Source organism: Achroia grisella, unplaced genomic scaffold (genome assembly GCF_030625045.1).
Source record: "Achroia grisella isolate CSIRO2021 unplaced genomic scaffold, CSIRO_AGI_Agris_v1 utg1920, whole genome shotgun sequence".
Taxonomy (NCBI): Eukaryota; Metazoa; Arthropoda; class Insecta; order Lepidoptera; family Pyralidae; genus Achroia; species Achroia grisella.
Window position 1 is genome coordinate 2,552,900 of NW_026712695.1, and position 23,870 is coordinate 2,576,769.

At 31.0% G+C, this 23,870-nt stretch overlaps 3 protein-coding genes across 3 annotated transcripts in view; 2 read left to right on the plus strand and 1 right to left on the minus strand.

Moving 5' to 3' along the window:
• Nucleotides 1-23,870, minus strand: part of LOC131841824 (uncharacterized) — a 32,117-nt gene that overhangs the window by 4,598 nt on the left and 3,649 nt on the right. The window contains exons 5-9 of the mRNA XM_059190164.1: nucleotides 21,951-22,062; nucleotides 21,486-21,603; nucleotides 20,873-21,008; nucleotides 4,895-5,034; nucleotides 563-681 (exon numbers count right to left, since the gene is read on the minus strand). Of these exons, the coding sequence (XP_059046147.1) occupies nucleotides 563-681; nucleotides 4,895-5,034; nucleotides 20,873-21,008; nucleotides 21,486-21,603; nucleotides 21,951-22,062 (625 nt within the window). The remainder of the gene's footprint in view (nucleotides 1-562; nucleotides 682-4,894; nucleotides 5,035-20,872; nucleotides 21,009-21,485; nucleotides 21,604-21,950; nucleotides 22,063-23,870) is intronic.
• On the plus strand, nucleotides 5,759-10,599 carry LOC131841819 (uncharacterized). The gene is made up of 4 exons (XM_059190159.1): nucleotides 5,759-5,940; nucleotides 7,745-7,876; nucleotides 8,179-8,327; nucleotides 9,553-10,599. Exons 1-4 carry the CDS (start codon nucleotides 5,858-5,860, stop codon nucleotides 9,744-9,746), a joined length of 558 nt encoding a protein of 185 aa, XP_059046142.1. The 5' UTR covers nucleotides 5,759-5,857; the 3' UTR covers nucleotides 9,747-10,599.
• Nucleotides 12,784-14,745, plus strand: LOC131841820 (uncharacterized). The gene is made up of 4 exons (XM_059190160.1): nucleotides 12,784-13,016; nucleotides 13,562-13,744; nucleotides 14,027-14,181; nucleotides 14,560-14,745. Exons 1-4 carry the CDS (start codon nucleotides 12,985-12,987, stop codon nucleotides 14,742-14,744), a joined length of 555 nt encoding a protein of 184 aa, XP_059046143.1. The 5' UTR covers nucleotides 12,784-12,984; the 3' UTR covers nucleotide 14,745.

Here is a 23,870-nt window from a genome sequence, read left to right on the forward strand (position 1 = left end):
GACATATAGACAATGTATGACGTAAATTGACGTATACCTGCGGTAGATCAGACATGTGGGAAACATTCAGATCACACGTGGACACTCATATATTAGTATACTTTACACACGATTAATCAATTTTCTAATATAACTTCTTATTTCATATTTACAGTTGTCGCATTTATGTATGACTTGGCTACGTAGGCGTCTAATATTTGTGGGGGGTTTCCAGGTTGTTTGCCAGTTCTATGTTATAAGTAAAGTTAAATAAGTATGAAATTTCATTAATATATAACCTTATTGCATTTTTTATATCAATATATCACATTTTTTAAACTAATTTATAAAATAGTTTATTTTTGTCAATTTATAAGTAACTAGCTGTTACCCGTGACTTCGTCTGCACTTCATTCTACAACTATTCTACCTTCATTGCCTATTTCAATCCTTCCATATTATAATTGTTGAATTTCATTAAAATCCGTTCATCCATTTCGTGTAATAGACAGACAGGCGAGACACAGTTTTGTATTAATAATATTATTGATATAGACGTTAATTATCTAAAATAGAAACATACTTGTCCGGTAAATCTGGTGCTGGAGTGGAGACAACAACGTCCCCAAGTCTCACATGGCGGGCATAGTCCGTATAGTGCGGGACACCGCCGCCTACGCCAACTAGGAACACATACTCGACCTGCGAATAGTTTACAAGATTTACAAACATGTCATTTTGCTGCTATTACTTGCCTAACGCTATATAATTGTGCTAAACATACAGGTCCGTGAAAATTCCACGATTTATGATGTTTCGTTGTCAATGTTATCTAAATAGATATCTTTTTAGAAAAAATACAATTGTATAAAAAATGCATCGCAAAAGTCGGTCGCCCTGACAGTGGATAAAAAAATGTAATATGTAACTAATAATTTTAAGTATTTTGCGTTATAATAACATATGTTCATATTTTACTAAGGTAGACTTTGTGTGAAGTATATTACTTAGATACCATTGTTTCTAGGTCACCTACTTCAGCCAACAAGGATCATACAATGAGATTACTACAGGATATGGAGTCATGACGTCTTAGTCCTCAGGAATGGCAACGTAGGTCTGCAAATAAGAACATCTCAGGACAATTCACACATTGCCATTTACTCCCAAGAAAAGCAGACCTGGTATTATGGGTACTAGACTGATATAAATACATAATATACATAGAAAACATACAGACCGTTGCAATCATACTTAAGAATACAAATGTTTGTAATGTGCGAGAAATCGAATCCGCGACCACCGGTAAGGCAGTATGTTAAACCGCTAGACTACCGAGGCCGTCGGGGCTGTTCAGGTATATCTTATTTGTTAATCCAATTATATTAAAAATGTCCCGATGTGTAATATTAAACATATGATAAGAAACCTAATAATTAACAGGTGGGCGGCACATGCTTCCAAAACATCTTGATATTTAATTTGAACTTGTTTATCGAATTTAACTAAATTGCGCCCAACGAACGATAAAGTTGATTACAGTTTACACACATCAATTAATCACTCAGTTTAATGTTACTAATGCATTGTTAATAATTTAATACTCATATATCCATTATAAGGATAATCAGTTGGTACTATATTCCAATACTTATAGATAAGGAAAAAATATATTAATTGCTATTTATGGACACTACTAATACAATGAGCAATTAACTAAAACATTACGTTATAAAGGCAAATTCTACAAAGAAATTAATAAAAGAGCCAGAAATCATGGGCATGTGGCAATAATGATAAAATTATAATTCTATTAATTTAATTATTATTCATTTAAGCCCTAACTTGTATATTTATGCAAACAATTTTTAATAACAATGCAGCGGCAAACTTAATTATAAGTCACGAATAAATATTCTATAAAAGAAACACATACAAAACACAGTAAATATTTGTGATTCGAAAACGAACAGCCTAATCGCATTTTTGCGAAGCACACAAAAATACTATCGACTTAAAAATATTTTGTTTTTAACAAAAGGTACTTCTAGTAACTAGTCTAAATAATAAAATATATGTACAGAGAGCGTCTTTACTTAGTAGTTTACTAGCCCGATTTACGTCCAAAAGGTCATGCATATCTGACCGACTCTCCGGTGAAAGAAATACTGATTTATATCAGTAACAAAACCAGTTAGTAACCAAAACCTAATTCGAGAGACTGCGTAGACTCATATCATGACACGTTGGATTCAAATAGAACCAGCGATATGCAGACAAGACCGTGTTGCGTTCATCATATAATGACATTAACAATTCAAAATGATTAACCATCTGAGATAACAGTCATGAAAAAACGAAGAAGTAACCAAAATCGATTAAAATAAATAAAGACTAAAAATGGAATACATTCTCATTTATTATCGAGAACAAATAAGAGTTCGTTTATGAACGAATAATTTAGGGCTAATTTCTATAAGATGTACAATGTACATATATAAACGAGTTTCTAAAAATTTTGTCTATTGTTTATTTAAAATAAAATAAATATGCCATATTTATTACATACAATAGATAATTATTGAAATATTCATAATCAATATATTATTATATAGTGTCTAAATATATAATAATATATTGGTTATGAATATTAATTAATACAATGTATTAACCCATTTAAAACACGTCTAATTCTGATCGTTGGTTGCAATAATATATCAAACGTTTACTGAATTCCAAACAGCTGGCATTCGGCAATAAATCTATTATTGAAGCGCTACTAGAGAGCTAAATATAAACTTATGAAAATCATCGTAACATTCGAAACCAATCATACAATTATTCAATATATGCGAGGCAAATTGTATTCAAGGGCATTAGAAATTAGATTAATGGCAAGACGAAACATTGACACAGACTCACTTAATTGAATCTTAGGTATTATTGTTATATTTTTTTCATTTATAGTTTGCAGTTGCACTTTTTGACGTGATTTTTTCAATCGTCATATTCCAAAATAGCTTAGACACAATCCTAACAAAACCTTAATTATTCAGTTGATGTTTTTATGGAAACTTTTGTACTTATTCAAAATACACTTCATCCTATACGAAAGTATATCTGTCCATCTGTTTGTTAACGGCTGAACAGATCTTAATAAAATTTGATAAGAAAAAATAAGGTTTACGAGGACGAACATAGACTATCTTTTCATTTAAAAAAAAAATAGAAGGTGTGGACCCACTACTGACAATGCATGGTACATTTCTTGCAATGGGTCGATCTCCACGTGGCCCCCATGGAAACCATACTCGTTAATTATATGTGATTTCGCAGCGATAAACTACCCGACCTGATTTCATGCTTAGTTTAATACCCCCACGGATGTAGCGTAAACCAATGCAGGTAAGACAACATTTCAATCCTGTCTACATTAAACAATTCAAACTTTTGCGGTATCAAATAGGGGCTGAAGTAGTTAATATTATAATCCAAATAGAAATTAAACACAATGGAAAAACAAATAAATATAAAAGTTAATTATCATTTATTACCAGAGTCTGCAGACAAGGCTAACGCTAACACTGGGTGGGCGTTGCGTTATGAACTGCAAAAGTCAGTATGCTAATTGATTCTTTTCGTGTCGCGTCAAAACTATATTAGAATATGTGATTTCCGTTTTTCAACCGGTTGCCAAAAGGAAGTTATCAGTTGGACAGATTTTTTTGATTATGTTAGTCGATCACATTGCCTGAACTGGTTTAATATCATTTATCACTTACTACCTTGAGTTAGATATGGCATCGAATTCCCGTTAAAAATTGTTGTATATTGGTCTCAGCGCTTGCTTGTACTATGTAATATGTAGGTATATTTTATTGAAATACAATAAAAATTGAATCAGTAATAGACTGTAATAGTATATAATATAAAAAATGGTGTGCATTAGGTTATGTAGGGCATCATATTTGAATAAATGCATTACAATTTATAACAACTTTTACATAGTTTTTGTATGTATGAATACGTCCCTGACAATATTTTTTGCAGGGATATTAGGGAGCTCCGAAACCTCACCGAATCCTAAATAAGAGTTTCGGATAATATCGGATAGGAGCGGAGCCTAATAGAGACACGTTATGTAGGTAAGCATTTTATTAGCTATTTCTATTTTTCTTTTGAAATTCCTTAAAAAAATAATATCCATAACCGAAATTATCCGAAACTAACGGATATTCCGAAATAATTTCATATCCACATCCGTATCCGTATCCGGTATTATAATCATTCCTATATCCGAAACCTATCCGTATCCGAAATTTCATATCCATAACATCCCTGATTTTTTGCTAATGTAGGGAATGTCAAATAAGCTGACGGCTCACCCACCCAGTGATGATAAGTAGCAACCATCGCCTATATATTAAAAGAGCTCCACGGGCATATAACGTCATGTGAGGTCTGCCGTATCACACCCTCTAATCGATACACAAACAATTACAGTTACTTACAAAGCAAGTTAATAATAATAAATAACCCTCAACAATTAATACATCACCATCTACTACCACGGTAACAAGAACTTGTGCTATGGATACTAGCCAAGTGATAAAATACTTAAGTTGTTTTTTGTATATACATACATAATATAAATCGAAAACACCCAGGCCGATACCAACAATCATACTCATGAAAGCAAATGTCTGCACTGTGCGAGAAATCGAACCCGCGACCGACGGAAGTAAAGCATACGCTAGACCGCTAGACCACCGAGGCCGTCAAATTTGCTTTTAAATGGCTGAAACAGAAATACTGATGGCAAAATACAAACCCTGCGACCAGCATGTTTGCTATTATAATTACATATAAAATAATTGAAACTCGTTGTTTTAAAATATTTTCCCCTTCTGACTACCTTTTGGAAAATGCCTAGTAGTCTGGTAGTTGTATTTCCAGCGGCAGTCATGGCTTCGCGGGTTCTTCCCACGGAGGGAAGCTTGGTTGTGACAACTCTGTGCGCACCTATAGTTCCCAGTGTGTATACGTTTGATTCACCTGTAAGGAAAACATTAGAATTTGAATACTTACTACGAACAGAACAGGTGAAGGCAAAGATGCCCTTGATTTAAGTTTCGTCTGTACTTGGTAGTAGGTCGACCTATATCCGACTTAGAATATGTTATGTGGGGCATTATACATACACGTTTGAGATTTAATTTATTAATACAATTACATATATTTACATATAACATACAATTACATATATTTTATATAATAGGAATGGCTAATGGTTAGCAACCATAACAGTAAGCATCGTCTATAACCCAATAACAAAAAAAATAGTACTTAGGCGAACACGTAACCATGTGACTCCTGTGATAAGCCACTCAGACGTCGCCTTACGATTAAGATGTCATGCCTTTTATCCTGTTATTTCACAATCTTACCTCACATTTTAACCGAAACAGCTTAAAAAGCAATTTCAAAATATTTTATCAATATAAAAAAAATCCAATACCTATAGTACTCCTGACGTTAGAGAATCAAGTCAACTACGTAAGATAAACCAGAAAACATTAAGGGTTGTATGCACATCAATTGGGAATTCCCGTTACTGATCAAGTTAAACCAGAGTAACATAAATTCATACGTGTAAAGGTAGTGGCGTTTGTGACGTAAAGAGGTTTCAAATGATTCACTTTAACTTGAATAAAAGGCCAACCGGCGCTAAGCCGTTCATTAAGTATTAATTGTCAAACCATATGCACCACTGTTTTGTTGTGATAAAGTGAATATATTGAAAGTAATAATATTATACTATATAAATATACTGTGTATCATCAGGACAGTGTGTCATTAAAGTGCATTTGTGTTTAATATGATGGTTGTCATTTTGTTGTTTATTGTGTATGTATGTACTGGAATTACGGCACGTCCTTACGATATCAGCACAGACAAAAGGTAAATTATTATATTTTTGTTATGGTGCGTATATTAAGCTATTATATTGAGTATGAATTCATTAGGTAAGTAGGCAATAGATTTAGGGGTAATAACCCCCATTAAATTAAAACACCATATGCTTTAATTAATGTACGAATTAAATAAGATAGGTACATAGGTACATAAGGCTATCATAAAGAATATTAATATTCAAGTTATCTATTTAATTTTATAGACAAGTGTTATTTATTTGCTGGATTCACTTTATACCTTATTAACATCCGTGTGTTAAATACTGACTCTGTCAATAACTGTAAGTACATACTGGGACAACGGAATCTCAAGAATAGGATTTTTAATAGCGACATATTAAGTCGTTTTACTTTGCAATAAGGTTTAAACTGCACTTTGCGAAATTAACTTTCCTCGTCGAACTGAAAGTGTGTATATTTGAAGAAAGTTCCAAGTTTTAAAATTGCTTATTATTTTAATTACATTTATATTTCAAAGCATTACGATATTTAATATGAATTGTAATTTAGTAATTATATAAATATACAGTTGTGCATACAGTTGAATTCAGAAAATGCAACACATGCATCTTAGTATTTGCTGTTATAAATTTTTATTATTCAATTGATAACAAGACAATTCAATGTCTCTACCTGACCATTCACCTTTGTAGTTTCGACTTTTTATGCATATCCGTGAACACTTCTAAGAAATTGAAGAGACGATACCTATACATAATAATGATAATTTTGACCGACATTCTCTACTGGAATGTCAAATCCTAACCTGAATGTCTTTTCAATATATTTTTGAAGTATTTACTAAATTGCCTCTCAAATCACGTTTATTTGCGTAAATGAACATTCATAACTCAATAATTTTTAAAAGACAATTAAACACAGTCATTTGTATTATAAAAGGAAATATTAATATGACGATAAAGATATACTTAAATTACATTAGTAACTAGTATAGTCATTTGTGACAGTACTCAACCATAACGATACTCAGTATTGACAATATTAATGAATTAATAAAATATTATAGTCACCGAATACGTATATAAAATTTTACATATTGATTAACTCTTTCTTATTTTTTCTGTAATGTTTTGTAATCATTGGACGCCACGACATTTGACGATGACGTCTTCAAATAGCAGCATTATGATTGGAATAACCCTATCTAAAACTACAATATTTTAATTTCCATATAGTATTAGTCATTTGTGAAATATAGCGATGTGACAGACGGACGAAAGTGCGGATAAGTCGTATCAGAAGGTTTTCTTTTTATTTTTTGGTTTTGGCCAATTAAAGTAAAGCGCACCTTTTGAAATATGAAAGAAAAAATAGTGAGTATTGGTATCGGTCAACAAATTTTACGAGCGTCGTTTCCGGTTCAGCCTATTTTTCCGCCAATTTGCTGCGACAATACAAACTAATTTTACGCTAAGACTAGCTGAAAACAAAACAGACAGTTTGCTCGGACACTAATAAATACTTATTTGTCTTGCTGTGTTTTATTAAAAACAAATTATGTAATTAATAATAATAAGGACAAAATATATATATAAAATAAATGTAGAAATTTTAGTTCCACTACACTTCTTGAAAAAATAAGTTCCGTATCCGTATAATATATACTTTAAAAATAATACTAGTAATATACTCTAGAATAATATATTCATCATTATTTTTAATACTACTCTATAGTACCTATTACCTATTAGACGGGTTTTCCTCTTCTCTTAAGTAGACACTATATAATCTATTTTAATCACTGATGAAATGTATTTGCTTATCTCTAGGCAACTGCTAACTTACGAAGACGTTCCAAAGGAGGCTAATAGGCCAAAAACACAAGACAATTTACTATTGCCAAAAGTCTTTGGCCTAAATGACGTTATCACTGTATTTCTAAATATACACAATTCAAAATCGTAAGTAATTATTTTAATTTTTTAATACCTTAACATTATCTTTAATTCTTATGCATATGTATTTCTCTTAAACCACTGAACCAGTTTGGATGAAAGTTTATGCGTATATTTCAATAGGTTCCTAGATGGTTTAACAACATAATTGGACTTAGTAGGTATCGCTACTTCATTGGACAGAACGTGAGCTGGTTCAGCCAGTTTTCAAATAATAAACATTTTTTTCAAGTGGAAACAAAGTTCTAATGTATGTATGTCATTCATTACCTACTTGTATGCGCCTAATATATATTTTCATATTGCAGATTGAATATAAGTTTAATTACGGATGATGAACTAAACTCAGGAGCATCTCCGCCTTGTACACTGGTACTGAAAGAAGACATGATTTCAATATTTCAAAACGACTACAATATGACTATGAATCCGTTGGAAGGAAATACCTTAAAAAATGGTAACATAGTTATAATTTATATATTACACTGCTATAACTCCTTTCTTTGCATGGATTAATATATTAGATGATACAGAGCTTGGTCTGTTCAGATCTACAAATTGAAACATTTAACTATTAACATAAATTTTATTAAGATTGTGATAATAAGATATCTCTCTCATTTTACCAGTCTACTTTGATAAATTATATTATACCTACGTTTAACTATGCATTCTTTGTAGAAAGATAACAAACAACACGTATTACAAGGTACGATAAGAATTGTACGATACGTGATTTTAATCGGTTTTTATTATAAGTACGTAGCTACATTTATAAATTTATGATGTTTTCCTTTGTATATGTAGAGACATAGTATAAAAGGAAATCCTTGATGCACCTATGTTTACATGCTTCTTTACGGCTGTAGGTACAAGTTTTGAGAAACAATACCACTAATTAGGTACTATTTTTAAGTGTATTTCTTGTGATTTGACAATAATTATATTATTTGGGAATTCGTCACCATTGGCGCCAGCATGCTCGTAAGATACTGATGTCATAGCGTAACGTACTCAACTAAAGATGAAGCCATTGGTAGTGACTAAATTTACTTTTGCCCCATAATGAAACAATTCAAAAACGTAATATATTATAGGGTACTAAAATTTTCCTTATATAAATAATAAAATATATGGATGAAACTGTAAATAATTACCATTGGTTAGACATATATATTTTTTTTTGTCTCAATTAAAAAAATATTGTAAAAAATACTTCTTGTTTAGGTACACCGCAAGTATTAGGAATTTATCTTGTAATCGTTATAGCGACCCCGCTTATTCTAAAGAAATAAGGGCTCGGTCGAAATCTGGTACAGAATTGAATAGTAAATTAGAAAGTCAACTCATATATTTATATAAACCAATCTATTTTCTAAATAAAAATAGAGACTAAATTAAATGTACCACATATTATAAGATCATATAGCGTCGCGGACGTCAATGAGAATAATATCGTATATGGCCTTGACTAGAAACCAGTGAGAGAGCCGTGAGAATTTATAGTACCTATCTGAACACCTACCTAGTTGTGTATGGTCAATTGCGCGTTGGTGTAAGCAAGTCGACGGTCAAATACAAAATGCCCGTATAAAAATATGTCTAGGTTTTCCCATCAAACCACATGTCTTTTATATTCTTGTCACCATTACAAGTGTTTTTCATTTATTATATCTTTTCAGGCTCGGAATTTATTGTCGGATTTCAAAGAATAATAGACAAATCAAGCCAAGAGGAAAGCGGATTAAAAATTCAAGACTTACACAAAAATACAATTCATGAAATGGAGCTCAATGAAAACAATAATAAATTAAAATATATTCAAATCAGTGGAGATGATATTAAGGTTACAAAATTGATATTCGAATATGTATGAAAATCGTAAGTGGTGGAAAATCACGGTTGAAATTATAGTGGTTTGATTACCACCAATGTCAGTATGACGTGACTATCACAAAAATGTCCCTGACAGTTGGGAGCACGGTTTAAAATCTGCTGTCGACATCACCTAGACATGTAGACAGGTTCCTGTACGTGAAAATTTTACAACGCTAGATATTAGTTATGACGATGACAGTTAACAAAATTAAAATCACATCGATCTCATAACAGCCTCTGAGTCAATGAGATTGACATTTTGCAATGTGGTCGGTGTATTAATAGTGGACCATTTTGAAAGTCATTAATTGTTCATTACTATTACAGATATGATCAGTTAATGACATTTAAAATGATATAGTAATACTATACACTGAAGATGATGTATTTACCAGTTTATTTTGATAAACGTTTGTTTAAATACACATAAATCTATAAATGTTATACATTTAAAAATAACTGGTCATCCCGCCGTAAAAAATCTTACTTCATCCGGATTGGAATGATTGAATTGTACAAATACATATGTATAGTTATGTAGGTATATATAATTATGATTATCATCACTACATATTATAAAACAAAGTCGCTGTCGCAGTTAGTCCGTCCCTATATACTTATGCTTAAATCTTTAAAACTACGCAACGGATTTTGAAGCTTTTTTTAATAGATAGAGTGATTCAAGATGAAGGTTTATATGTATAATACATGTAAACCGGGGGCGGCGGGGCGAGAAGCTAATATATAATAAAACGATGTATTATACAAGCATATCATGATTAAATATTTAAACGTCAATATTAAAATCTTGTTGAGTTTGAAAGAAGTAAGCGGAGAAACATATACATAAATGTGGATCTCTATTTTTTTAAAACCAAGTAGCTGACTTGGTTTTAAAAAAATAGAGATATATTGTTACATACTTTACTAAAAATTGTACTATTAATTTATTGTTTCAGTTTGGTTTTTAAATCAAAATAAATGTTTGTTATTTGTATTCAATTATCGTCCTTTGATTGGTGTTCCTCATTTGTACGTATCCTTAAAGTATAGATGATGATAGCTTAGACAGCAATAGGAAAATAAATTAAATTAATATATGAAAAAAATATGCCATAAATCTAGAAAACTAGTAACAATATTACTTCTACATAGAAGAAGGCATTTTGGCACTTTGACTACAAAATTCATTTTTTGTTTTTTTTTGTTACATGTCTTTGGTATTCTTAAGAACTTTTTGATTATAATGTAAAATTGTAAAAAAAAATAATATATACTAATTCAAAATATATTCCTCCTCAACCTCATGTATACAATAATTTAACTACATTATATATTAAGAACAATCTATCGGGTTTATTGTACTCTCCAAGAGGTGTACCAAAATAAATTCTGATGCTCAATCTGAGTTTTTCACATATGAAATCTCTTCTACAACATTAATTACTACTTGGTTCTAATTGTCTTAGAAACGAACTCTTAATGTCTTACACGGATTGCCATGCAAACTGCATAGCAGTAGAATTAGTATCACAGAATAACACTCAGATGCAGTCTCGGTAAATAACTACTTACAATAATAGATCGATCTATGGCAAGGGCAATCTATAATCAGCAATGAACGGCTAATATGAAACAATGTACGGGTCGTATGTGTTGAGTACTAGAATGTTTAGAAGACATTTATTCCAGAGAACTTGTATTCTCTATGGTAAGAAGTGCATCATTTGCGCATTTATTATTGAATAATAAAAATAATCCTAGCTATACAATACGTAAGTAAATAGAAATGAGGTCTCTTTATGTTTGAATATAAAATAAAGCGCCAGCCTGGTCTGACGGTATACGGTAGCGCAGAACCAGTGAAGGATGATAGGATGAGGACGCAGTCCGTCCGACGCGGTCAGTTAGCCTGTCATTTACCGCTATAGTTTGGTTTTGGTTACATATTCATGTAATAGGTGGAACTACTTTCCCCAATAGAAACCATCATCGTTAATTTCTAATTTTTAACAAATTCTCTTCTGAATGACTTCAAGCTCATTATTTAATTCTCCACTGTCCAGCGTATAAAGTCAACGCAGATGAATGCACCATACCATTGACCGTACATTACCATACATTACTGTTTATTTTTTTAAACGATAGTGTCCAGAGGAGACCACGTGGAAGCCGACCTGATAAGGTTTATTACTAGCAATGTTGACTATTATAAACAATCTTCTATTTAGTCTGGGTATTTGGTTACGAATGGATGTAATAAAAAATTTAAATACGTACATGCATGTATGTATTTAAATTTTAATATATTTTATTTTAATCATAGAAAACTCAATGTCAATCCAAATATGGATACAAATAATACAATAATAACAATTATATTCCTGGACTATTCATGTAATGCCTACCATATACTCCCAAGCTGAGCAGAACTTGTGTTTACTAGACAAATGATATTAATACCTACGTAGATATATTTTATTATGTACAGACATAATATACATAGAGATGGAAGCAAATTTTTAGTAATGTGGTCTAATCACATCAATTGTTAGCAATGTACCATGTCAGGTGGACAACCACACGATTCCCCCTGGAAACCATCGTGATAAATTCCTTGTGAATTGTCGCAATGGGCTAACTCATCTGTCCTCATGCTCTACTGGTGTCCCGTCAGGGTACACTGTAGGCACAGGCGGCTGCACTATTTTCCAATATCATCCATAAAAAACATATTCATACAAACAATCATCATAGAGTACAATACTACAGACCATTACCAACAATCCTACTCATAAATAAAAATGTTTATACCGAGGAATCAAACCCGCGACCATCGGAAGTAAAGCGGTACCGCTAGACAAACGAGGCGGTTAAATATTTGTCTACATATTGTGAACAACCAAACTACGAATGCGAAGTCAATATAATATATTAAGTAGACAGCCATATATTGACTACAACATAAAAATAAACTTGTAACACTTATTGCAACATCTAGTATAGAGTACAATCCTAACAAATAACAGTATTATGTTGAGTGTAAACGCCACTACGCGCATATTACGAGTTGCTGTTATTTCCAAGACGTGCCTACTAGCAGCAACCAGCATATTTGTTTTCAAGATTACGTCATTACATCGTCTTGAACACAAGGCTCAATACGAAATTCCAAATCCTTCCATCAGTTTACAAACACCAGTTGAGTTATAAAGTTTAGTGCCTTAAAATAGAAGATGATAAAAGCGTGTTGTGACTGCTTATTCGGGTATGGTTTTAATATAGTAAAGAAAGTAGCAAACATTTGTACATATAAGTATTGTAACTTAAGAGATGATGAGAACTTGTAAAATGAAGGTTGAGGTCAACGACAAATAAAGTAACTAATTGACACAGCGTGTTTAGATGGTATTCTCGAACGAATGCAGGCCTCTGCCTAATGTCAGTACCAATTGTCAATGTCAAATTAGTTACAGTGTGTACAGTAGTATTGACCAGATTGTTTTGTTTATTTGTTAATAATATTAAAGGCTTATTTTAATTTAATAAATATTAGCCATATGCTATGAATTAAATACTTATCAATTATGTAAATTAAATGACTATTTCAATTTAAAAATTAATTCATCGATCAAGATTTATTTCTAGAACATAAGATAATACATTATATGTAACTACTTAGCCATAAGTGCTATAAATTAAATACTATTCAGTACTTATCAATTTCGTGACTTCTATTCTAGATTTCGTGCGTCACGTTCCAATTTGAATAGAAATTTGTGCTATACGTGAACTGCTTTTACTTTACGTTAGGTCTCCAAACGAGCAACAATATAATGAACATACTACTAGTATACAATTAAACTCTGTAAATCGACAAGTGCCACCCTGGCCAAAGCCACGATCACAGTCGGAAACAATGTTCTTAATACCTAAAGAACTAAATCCAGAAGATGAAGTCTCAATTCAAGGAACAGTAACAAGCAATCCTAACAGGTATAATATTTTGAGGTTATAGTTTTAGAGTTTGGGTGAATTCATATTGATTTTACTGTTAAACATATTTTCTTTTTACAAACAACTTCAAGAGGATGTAATGCAGTGTCTTTGTTTTGTGCTAATTTAGATAATTCCATTTGCTAATGATTGGATTTACATCCACATTGGACTATGCTAATTTAGTACCTATAGGAGTAGTTTTCCTTTTTGTACAATTAATTAGACCTGTTTTCTTGCTTATTAAATTAGCTTGTAATTTACTAAATATATATTTTTCAGACTAACATTCAGTGTAACAATGGAAAATGGTGACTATTATCAATTAGAAATGAATTTTGTTGAAAATAGACTGTTTATAAGAAAAATGGAACAAAATTATACTGAGGATATTAATGGAAGACATGAAAATATGCAAGCAACTGATTTAATTACAGGTATGTAAATTAAAAATATGATTTATGTGTATTAACTTATTATAAAGTAAATTTGTACATATGTGTTATAACATTAATTTAAGTGTAATAATATGTTTGCACATAATATAAATATACAAGTTCACTACAATAAGGAGGTTAAAAATGTTAATAGAAGAAATAAAAATACCATGCAGACAAGACACAGACTTTAGTTAGTATAAATATAAAATTTATTAAACAACAGTAAATACAAGAATTAGCACCACTGCACCAGAATTATGATAACAATCTGTTCAGGGTTATAATAATAATGTGATTTATATTGTATGTTATATTACACAATATTTCTTTTTCATATACATATGTGACTTCTGACAATAAAATGTATTTTTTTAGGATCCCAGTTCAACTTGGGTTTCACTTGTGGAGAAAAAAATGGGATTGGGTACTATATAAAAATAAAATACGATGGATATTCTCTGGAGGAGTTTGAAATAAGCAACAGTTGTGATAAAATCCGATATGTAAGCCTAGATGGTGATATCGAAAGAGTGAATAAATTAGAATTTATGTTCTCATAATATATATATACATATATATATATATATACAATTAAATGCCTTATTTATACAATTATTAAAAACTGGCACTGCAACTACTTAATATCACAAGAAATCTTGGTGTATTAAAAAGGAATAATAAATAGAAAAAAAAGTAATAGTGGCCTGTAGTAAGAAAATTCTACAGTTAGAAAAGGTGTCTTTTGTAAGGTGATATACTATTTTTAATACATTAATAGTCCTATTAATTGTTCACACATTCATAATTTTTCTTATAAATATAGTGAATATGAGCTCTTAGGAGCAGACAATTCTGATCAATTAGTTTATAAGGAATATGCAACTATATTTTGCAATTTAAGTTAATATTGTTTGCTTGATTTGTCCTATAAGTATAGGTACTTTATTTACTCTAATATACGATTATTAGCTAGTCACTGCTGCTTTGCATATTTTTAATAAGTACTGCTGTGTTGCTGTGCTGTATTCATAATTGAAAAAAACATTCATTAATTTTTATGAAATATTAAAATATTATTTGACTTGTGTTATTAAGTAACCAAACACATAATAGTTGTTGTTGCTTGTTTATTCTAAATTATTATTATTTATATTTATTCTTAATTACTTTTTAATTAATACATTATAAATATCCCACCCTTCATATGTACCTCATAACGACATAAGTTACAAGTATATGTTTTATTTATGAATTATAGTAATTTATTAAGTATATTGTATATACATCATACTGCACGTAATATGAATTCTTCAATAAATTAATATGTAAATGCAAAATATGGATTGATGCTGCCAGATAAAGAATATTTTTGTATGGATATTCTATTTATAGACAAAAACAATATTGTATCCTCATAGTCAATGATGAATGTCCCCCTACACTGAGTAGTTGTATTCAGTAACATGTAAATACTTTTGTACTTTTTCATAATTATACCCCTGGTAAGATTATATTTAAAAACAGTTCAGGTAGAGAGGACCAAATGTCATTAATTTCTATACTTACACACAACTTTCCCCCATACCTTGTATATTTCAATTTATTGTGTATATATTTTTTTAATTGTAGTATTAATTTCTGAATTGAATTGGTTGTTTTATGTATTGGTTATAATGCTATGGTGATCCAGCCTATGTTAACGGCATGTAGTAGACTAGTGAAAGAAATACTAGGACATCAGTGAAAGATAAAAATTAAGGATGAAATAAGTTAATTCACAAGAACAGTGTATAATGACCAGGAAGAATAACATGGAGGTCAACTTGTTAGATTACATAGAGTACATTGTTAGCAATGGAAAAAATAGATAATAAGGGAGAGTTCATTACTAACAATTGTCTCCCTCTTTTTAGAGGAGTGACCGCCATTTTGTTTTACCACTATTAAACTTAAACAAGCATCAGTTTGCTGTGAGATGTAGCAATTTAGTTCCACCAGTGCATTTATACATTTGGGAATAGCCCAATAAAATATACTTAATATACTTAAGTACATTAATAATAATTTGTTATCGTCTTTAATGTTGTTGATTTTATAAGTAATAAATGAATCATATTATAGTACAATAAAATAATATAATTTGAGTATTTTGTTTCGCTAACATAGAATAAGAATACCTATTTAGAAGAGCCGCCCCCTAATAGTTCCGTTGTAGTGGTCTCTGAAATTTCCATGCGCAATTCTCTTTATTTTCGTTCCTAAAAACTTTCTACAAGGTGATTAACTCTGTTCAATTGGTCTGAATTCATGGCGTGAGGGAAACGGAGATGCATATGTATACATATATCGATTCATTTTCAGAAAATCGCGACGTAGATAACTTGAAAGCAAAATATAACTTACTATTTATAAAAAATCGTGCACTTCATGCTATACCAAATACCTAAACTCACCTCTTTTTCTCCTTGAAATTTATTAGAAAAGTGATTCTTGCGAATAAATTTCAGCAAGAAAAAGATTAATGCTATAGAAAAATTGAATTCATTGAATGTGAATACAAAAATATTCAAAAATTGTACTATTTAAAAACTGAAAAAAAAATCCAGCATCAACATAAACATTTACCTCTACAAATAGCAGGATTAATTAAAATTGAGACTACAAAACATAGATTTATCAAAATCATCCTCTTTAAATAGTAATTATGGGAATTATTGTATAATTATGGGAATATAATGAAACGGGAAAAACTTATCAATTGTTTGTTACGTTAATATAATACATTATTATGAATGAACGTATTACTATTTATAACATAGGTTTTATACTAAAATGCATTTTCCTCTTCAAGAAAAACACTTTATATTTTGAGACTTACATAATATTAGCTTTGCCATTTTTATAATAGCTTGACAATTGGTATATGACCGCCTTACATTCCAATGGTCACGGTTTCGATTCCTCGCACGCACTTGTCTTCATCAGTATGTTTCTTTATAATAATAATAATAATAATAATCTTTATATTGGCTTACAATATTGTAACAAAAGTATATATTTAATCTTATATGTATTCTATGTATATTATGTGTGTGTATACCCATAACACAAGCTCTACTTCGCTAGGGACTCGATGGCGCTGTGTGTATCCAGGATTGTTATTACTATATATTTTACTTTAATAGACGAATTCAACGCGTTTTACTTATGTAACTAGCTACCCGCTTCAGCGATGAACGGATGTACTACGTATTCAACCAAAATCTTACAACTGTAAATAAAATTTTGATGTGAAAAATGCTATGATAAGAAAGGGAATGATAACAAGATGACTGCGAACAGGGATGAATAGAAGAGAAAAACATTACGCCAGCGACCCCAAATTAATGGGATAAGGAAGTAGAAAGGATGTAAATAAAATTTCGAAATAATGCTTAAAACTGTATCAAAATCTATTCTGTGGTTTAGAAGTAAACTAAGAAACCGACCGACCTTTAGATTATCTACTCGTACATTGTAATATGCCATTTAACAGGTACTTTTAATTAATAAAGCAGACAGCAATTTTTAAATATAATAACGTCGAAATACATATAAAAATCGAAGAAATAATATAAGGACTGTTTATTTCTATTTTTGATATAGATCCCTAATATAAGAGACGTTGATAAGTATTTATTTACTTTATTTTACTGTGACGGAATATTTTATCATATTGCAAATACAGAACAATAAATTTTAGGAAATTCTCCTTTTTATTCTAAATAATTATTCATTGTTACTTTCCACTTCCATTTTGGATTTGAAACCATGCCATGACTTCATTATGAAGTCATCTAATGGAAATTTTAACATATTATCGTATAGGTAATGGTCAGGTTGTACACAACTAGTTTAGTAAATTTAGCTACATACTTTTTTAATTCAGGAATTTCCTTTTGTCGAACTACCAAATTTTTATCTCTTTACACAAACAAATGTAGAGAACGTAAATTATACATTTACGTTCTCTTTTTATCTCTCTAAATAGTGATTAATGTCGTCCTTGTATGTTTCTTTTATTTAATTAGCTTGATAGATAAATCAAGCAATATCTTAATATTTTAATAAATATAATCATTTTTGTGCTTCTTTATTAATATTATTAGTACATACATACTAGCCTAAGCCCGCGGGTTCGTCCGCGTGGGATCTTGGATAGCATTTATAATTATTAAGGCTAATTATAAAAAGTCAGAGGTTTCATTGTTTTAGCTTTAAATATCACGAATTTCTATACATATTTACATTCCCTATTTTATTTTAGACCCTAAGGGTAAATTTGTTACAAACTGTATGCCATATTTATTTATATTTAATCAACAGCCAGCAAAATAAGTTTCAAACTTCTAGCTTTAAAAATTACAAAACAACCTTTCATCTCGCCTTTCAACCCCTCACAACTCTTTTTTCGCATTAAAAAGTAGCCTATGTATTTCAGGATGTCTAGACTATTAGTATACCAAATTACATTTAAATCGATCAGTAGTTATGGCGTAAAAGCGCAACAGACAGACAGAGTTACTAACGCATTTATAATATTAAGTATATATATATATATATATATATATATATATATATATATATATATATATGTATATATATACATAATTGATTTTCATTGCAATTAAGCGGGAAAATAATATAAACACGTCGGTGACGTAAATATTAATATAATGAATGAACATAATATTGAGAGTAATAGATATCGCATTGGGTTTCCTTCTGTCGTGAAAACATGTTATTGTTATTTACCTTTTGCTGTTTTGACAAATGTACTTACTTATCATACACTTAATCCTTTTGTTCAGGAATTTCCTGATACTTTGTAGAGGATAATTTTGAAGTGGACTTATTCATATATAGTCCTACAGCAACAATTTTAACAATAAATACCTTAATAGTACTTTTGGAAACGTAACAATTTCGTATTAAATTCACACTCGGCTATTTTTCTGCATAAACAGTGAATTACCTAACCCAAAACAAATACGACACATTAAAATTTTTTAAAGGTAACAATGTAATAAAATATATGTATATATGTTTCATATTGCTCGACTTTACCAGAGTGACTGTAAAAAGACGTCTGCATGCTCATTCTCAATAAGCAACTTGCTTTGTAATCATTGTTATAGGGTGCAATTAGGCAGTGAAACTACAGGATAAGAGGCGTGATACTTAGTCCTCTCGAGTGGCAACGTATGAGTGGTATCACGAGTGTCACACGAAAACGTGAAAGCTTTTTTATCGGACTACTCAAATGCTGTTCTTTACAGCTTCAGCACACGATAGAGAACGAGTGCAGATGGCACTCCAAACCTGCGGAAGAACTTATGGAGCGGCTGAAGGCCAACTTCTGCCTAACGGATACGACTTCAGTTTGAGGGTACAGCTAGGAATTAGAACTTTGGATCAGGCCATAGTAATTTCGACACCGGTTTGAATTGGGCGGGGGATCGATCGGAGTGGACGTGAACTGTGAATAAATGGTGTACTGTATGTAGTACATAGGCAACGGTTACCCCTTACCATCAGGTGGGTCGTCTGGTTGTTTTCCATTGCAATTACATAAAAAACCTTTGCTATTAATATTGCACACAAATTACATTCTATTACAACAAAAATAATAAATATAACTAATATAGTTTTAGTTATTTATTGTCAAAATACTCTAATAATAAAAATGCTGATACTTATATATATATAAATTACATTTATATAATATAAAAAATATACAAATAACAACAGTTATCTAAAATTAATGTTATGATAGATAGAGATAGATGACCGTTACGAAGACTATGCAGCAGATAAAGAATAGTTAACCGTCAATCATCATCATCATCATCATCTCAGCCCGGAAGACGTCCACTGCTGGACATAGGCCTCTCCCAAAGATCTCCACGACGATCGGTCCTGCGTTGCTCGCATCCAATGCCTTCCAGCGATCTTGAACAGATCGTCGGTCCACCTTGCTGGAGGCCTTCCCACGCTGCGTCTTCCAGTCCGTGGTCGCCATTCGAGGACTTTACCGGCCCAACGGCCATCTGTCCTACGAGCTATGTGCCTTGCCCATTGCCACTTCAGAGTCGCAATTCTTCGGGCTATGTCGATCACTCTGGTTCTTCTGCGGATCTCCTCATTTCTGATTCGAACACGCAGAGTAACTCCGAGCATAGCCCTCCATTGTCCTCTGAGTGACTCTGAGCTTGTTCATGGGGCCCATAGTTAGCGACCACGTCTCTGTGCCGTAAGTCATCACTGGCAACACACATTGGTCGTACACCTTCGTCTTGGGACTAGTTAACAGTCAAATAGTTTAAATATTCATCCACTTTAGTTTGATAACAGTCAAACTAAAGTGGATGAATATTTAAAGTCAAACTAAGTAAAGTCAATTTTGAAACTGGCACTCCAGACTTAAATATAGTAAACTTTGGTTGTAATTGAACGTAATTTGTTTACACTATTTTATTTATGTTTTTATTTTCTATAAACTAACGCCATCAGTCAGTTTCTGACACCCAATTTTGATGACTAATATTGTAATGCATAGGATATATGTATTCATATCAAAAATATATACAAAATTATATGACGTGCATAAAAACTATAAAAAGACAATAATTAAGCTACTAATACTCACCCACAGTAGTAAATCGAACATAAGTCTCCTGATTATCCATCATAGCGTCTACTGCCTGCTTCTCGCAATAGAGAGCCGTAACTACAGCAATGCTGGGTTGTCGTGACGAACACAATGTCGGCATTTGCTTCACAACCTGTTATTGAAATGGAACATAAAATATATATATTATCATGTGCCTATTAGCCCATTTCGTTTTCACGCGCTAGAAACAAATATATGTACAGGAATCGTAATAAGACATATAATATAATAATAAACTACTTCAGCAATATTTAGTTTTTAAAATTATAGATCAGATTAGATAGAGGAGTCGACAATTTGAAATCTTTATTAATTTATTTACGTTACACAATTATGGTGCACCTTTTAGGCATTGCAACTTTTACAGACGATTAATTTATAAAATACAGTTATTCATCATCATTGGTTACCACCATTTCGGGTCGCCATATACTACGTCATCGTACACTTATCCCTATCGGCCGTCATATCCGAATTTACTGTTCTTTTATGCATATCATTTTTAATACAATCCATCTATATTTTTTTTGTTTAAATGGAGAGTTTTGGCACAAAGTTCAGTCAATATCTATCAATAAAGTTTTATTACCTGTGTATCAATACTATGTTGTCGAATATAGAGACCGTCTGACATAGCACGTGTCAAGCCTTTTTCTTCTAATGATTCTAGGGCATCCTTCACATCTGTTTTTGACCACTTACCGGCTCTGTAAAATAAATTAAATTAAAAATGTGTAGCATTTATATATATTACTAACTTTTATATTATTTACAAGGCTCTTACAGTATTTTCTAGATTGAACTACATTAGGTTCACGAAGTGTTTGATGTTTTTTTATGAGTAAAACGTTTAAAATGAAAAAAATACAAAGTTGAATAGTTTTCTATAGTTTAGGAAACTTTTACAAAGAGTATAAAATATAACAGAACCTCCACATGTCTGTCTGTCACCTATACTATGCTACAACGCACATGGTATAAGTCTTTGTGGAAATTCATTGAAATACTTGTGCAAAGCTCAAAATGTAAAAGAACTATTAAATAAAATACTTACGTGACAAAATCTTCAACAGTCAGAGGATTAGGGTATGCATTTTCTATCATATCTAGTACTCTTTGTTCAGAAATAACAGGTGTTTGATTTAAAATACTGTCTTCAATAAATGCTGTAACAAAATAAATAAAAAACATATTACCATATTATACAGCGAAAATACTTTGGAAATTGACGTTATAAAAACAGTTACATGCACAAAAGAAAGATCATACCAACAACTAAACTAACTAGCAGTAAATGTTGGCAAGGTATCTATATTACTATTAGTAGTTGAACTTATGCGTCTTTTTTAATTTATAAAGATCCCATTGCGTAATAGTTAAGGACAATTTTTTTAAATTCACCTAATAATTTTAAGACAAATGTAGTTTAACACTACTGAACAACTCTGCTTCCAACACATTATCTTTTCTTTCTAATTGATTAAGGTTTTGATGATTTGTTTACCTTTTAATTACTTAAAACTTGTCCCATCATTTAACTTTAGCATCATATAATATACCAACAGTTGACATGTCCACTGTTGCTGGGTATTTCATTCCCCAAAATAGAATTAGGACTATAAAGGCCGGTCTTAAATAGGTAAGCCAAACAGGGGTCTGGTTACTACTGAGGGTAGTAGTAGTGCTAACAAAGACAAGAAGGTGACAGAAGACTATTTGAATTCGACGTGGCATATATATATATATATATAAGTCGGCAATATAAATTGTAACACAAATCTTATCGGTATAATAGATATAAGCTTAGTTATAATTATAACTCAGTGAGATCTTTAATTATTAATGTTTAGAGAAAATTATAGTTCATATATATAATGATCTTATAACAAAATGATGTATAATGTAATGATAAATTTATGGGAAATATTAGAAATGTGTAAAGAAATGGAATCACATAATTATATCAACAAAATCTAACGTTCGATTTTGTTGATATAATTATGTGATTCCATTTGTTTACACATTTCTAATATTTCCCATATTTGTGTCACATTACATGTGTACATCACACATAAAATAACTAATATATTAATGTGTGATGGTTTCAAGTTACTGTGTGCTATCAGCATTCCAGGTGAATAAATATTGTAATATATTATCTAAAGTATCTAAAAACGTTTTAATACACAGATTTAGATAGTGCAATTTATGTAAGTAGAAGATAATCTTTATCAATGCACAGATTAACGACTAGAAGAAAGGGCCTCTCCATAAATTACGTCACACGAATTACATAATTTTTTTAATGCTTCCCACGTCCTTGACACAGCCGGGCACATTTGTGAGACTCTCCGCGCCCTACTATACTGAGAAATTTAATAGTAATAAACCATCTCTAAATTCGTCAACAAAACTATTTAATTTAATGTTTATATTGATGTACTGATGTTTTAATACTTAGATATATTACATTTTCACGAAATTTATGATCTCTGCCTCTGCTGACATACAATGGCACAGGGAAATAGGTGGTTGACACCTATCTCCCTCTCAACATCTGACGTAATATATAGATGGCCTATGTGCAAAATTGCTAAATTTTAGTTTTGAGCAAATTTTTTTTTATTACCCCTATGAGTGGATTTTTCATATTAAAATTTGTCTGAAACTACAGCATTTTATCTACAGATAGCCACATACATATGTTGATAAATTACATGGAAGAATAGGTAATATGAATAAATAAACATTCTTATAACTTTACTTGCGAGGGTTTGTGGTGTGACTGCTAACAACACATACAGTAGGAGCTGCTACAATTGCTATAACTTGTCAAATAACAATTACTAGATACTATGTTTAAATGTTTGTAATTTTAAATAATATTGTTTAGACAAAATATTAAAAAAAAATACTGTATATACTCATATTTTATTCACTGTAGGACATATTGAAATGATTAGTTATCTCTAAA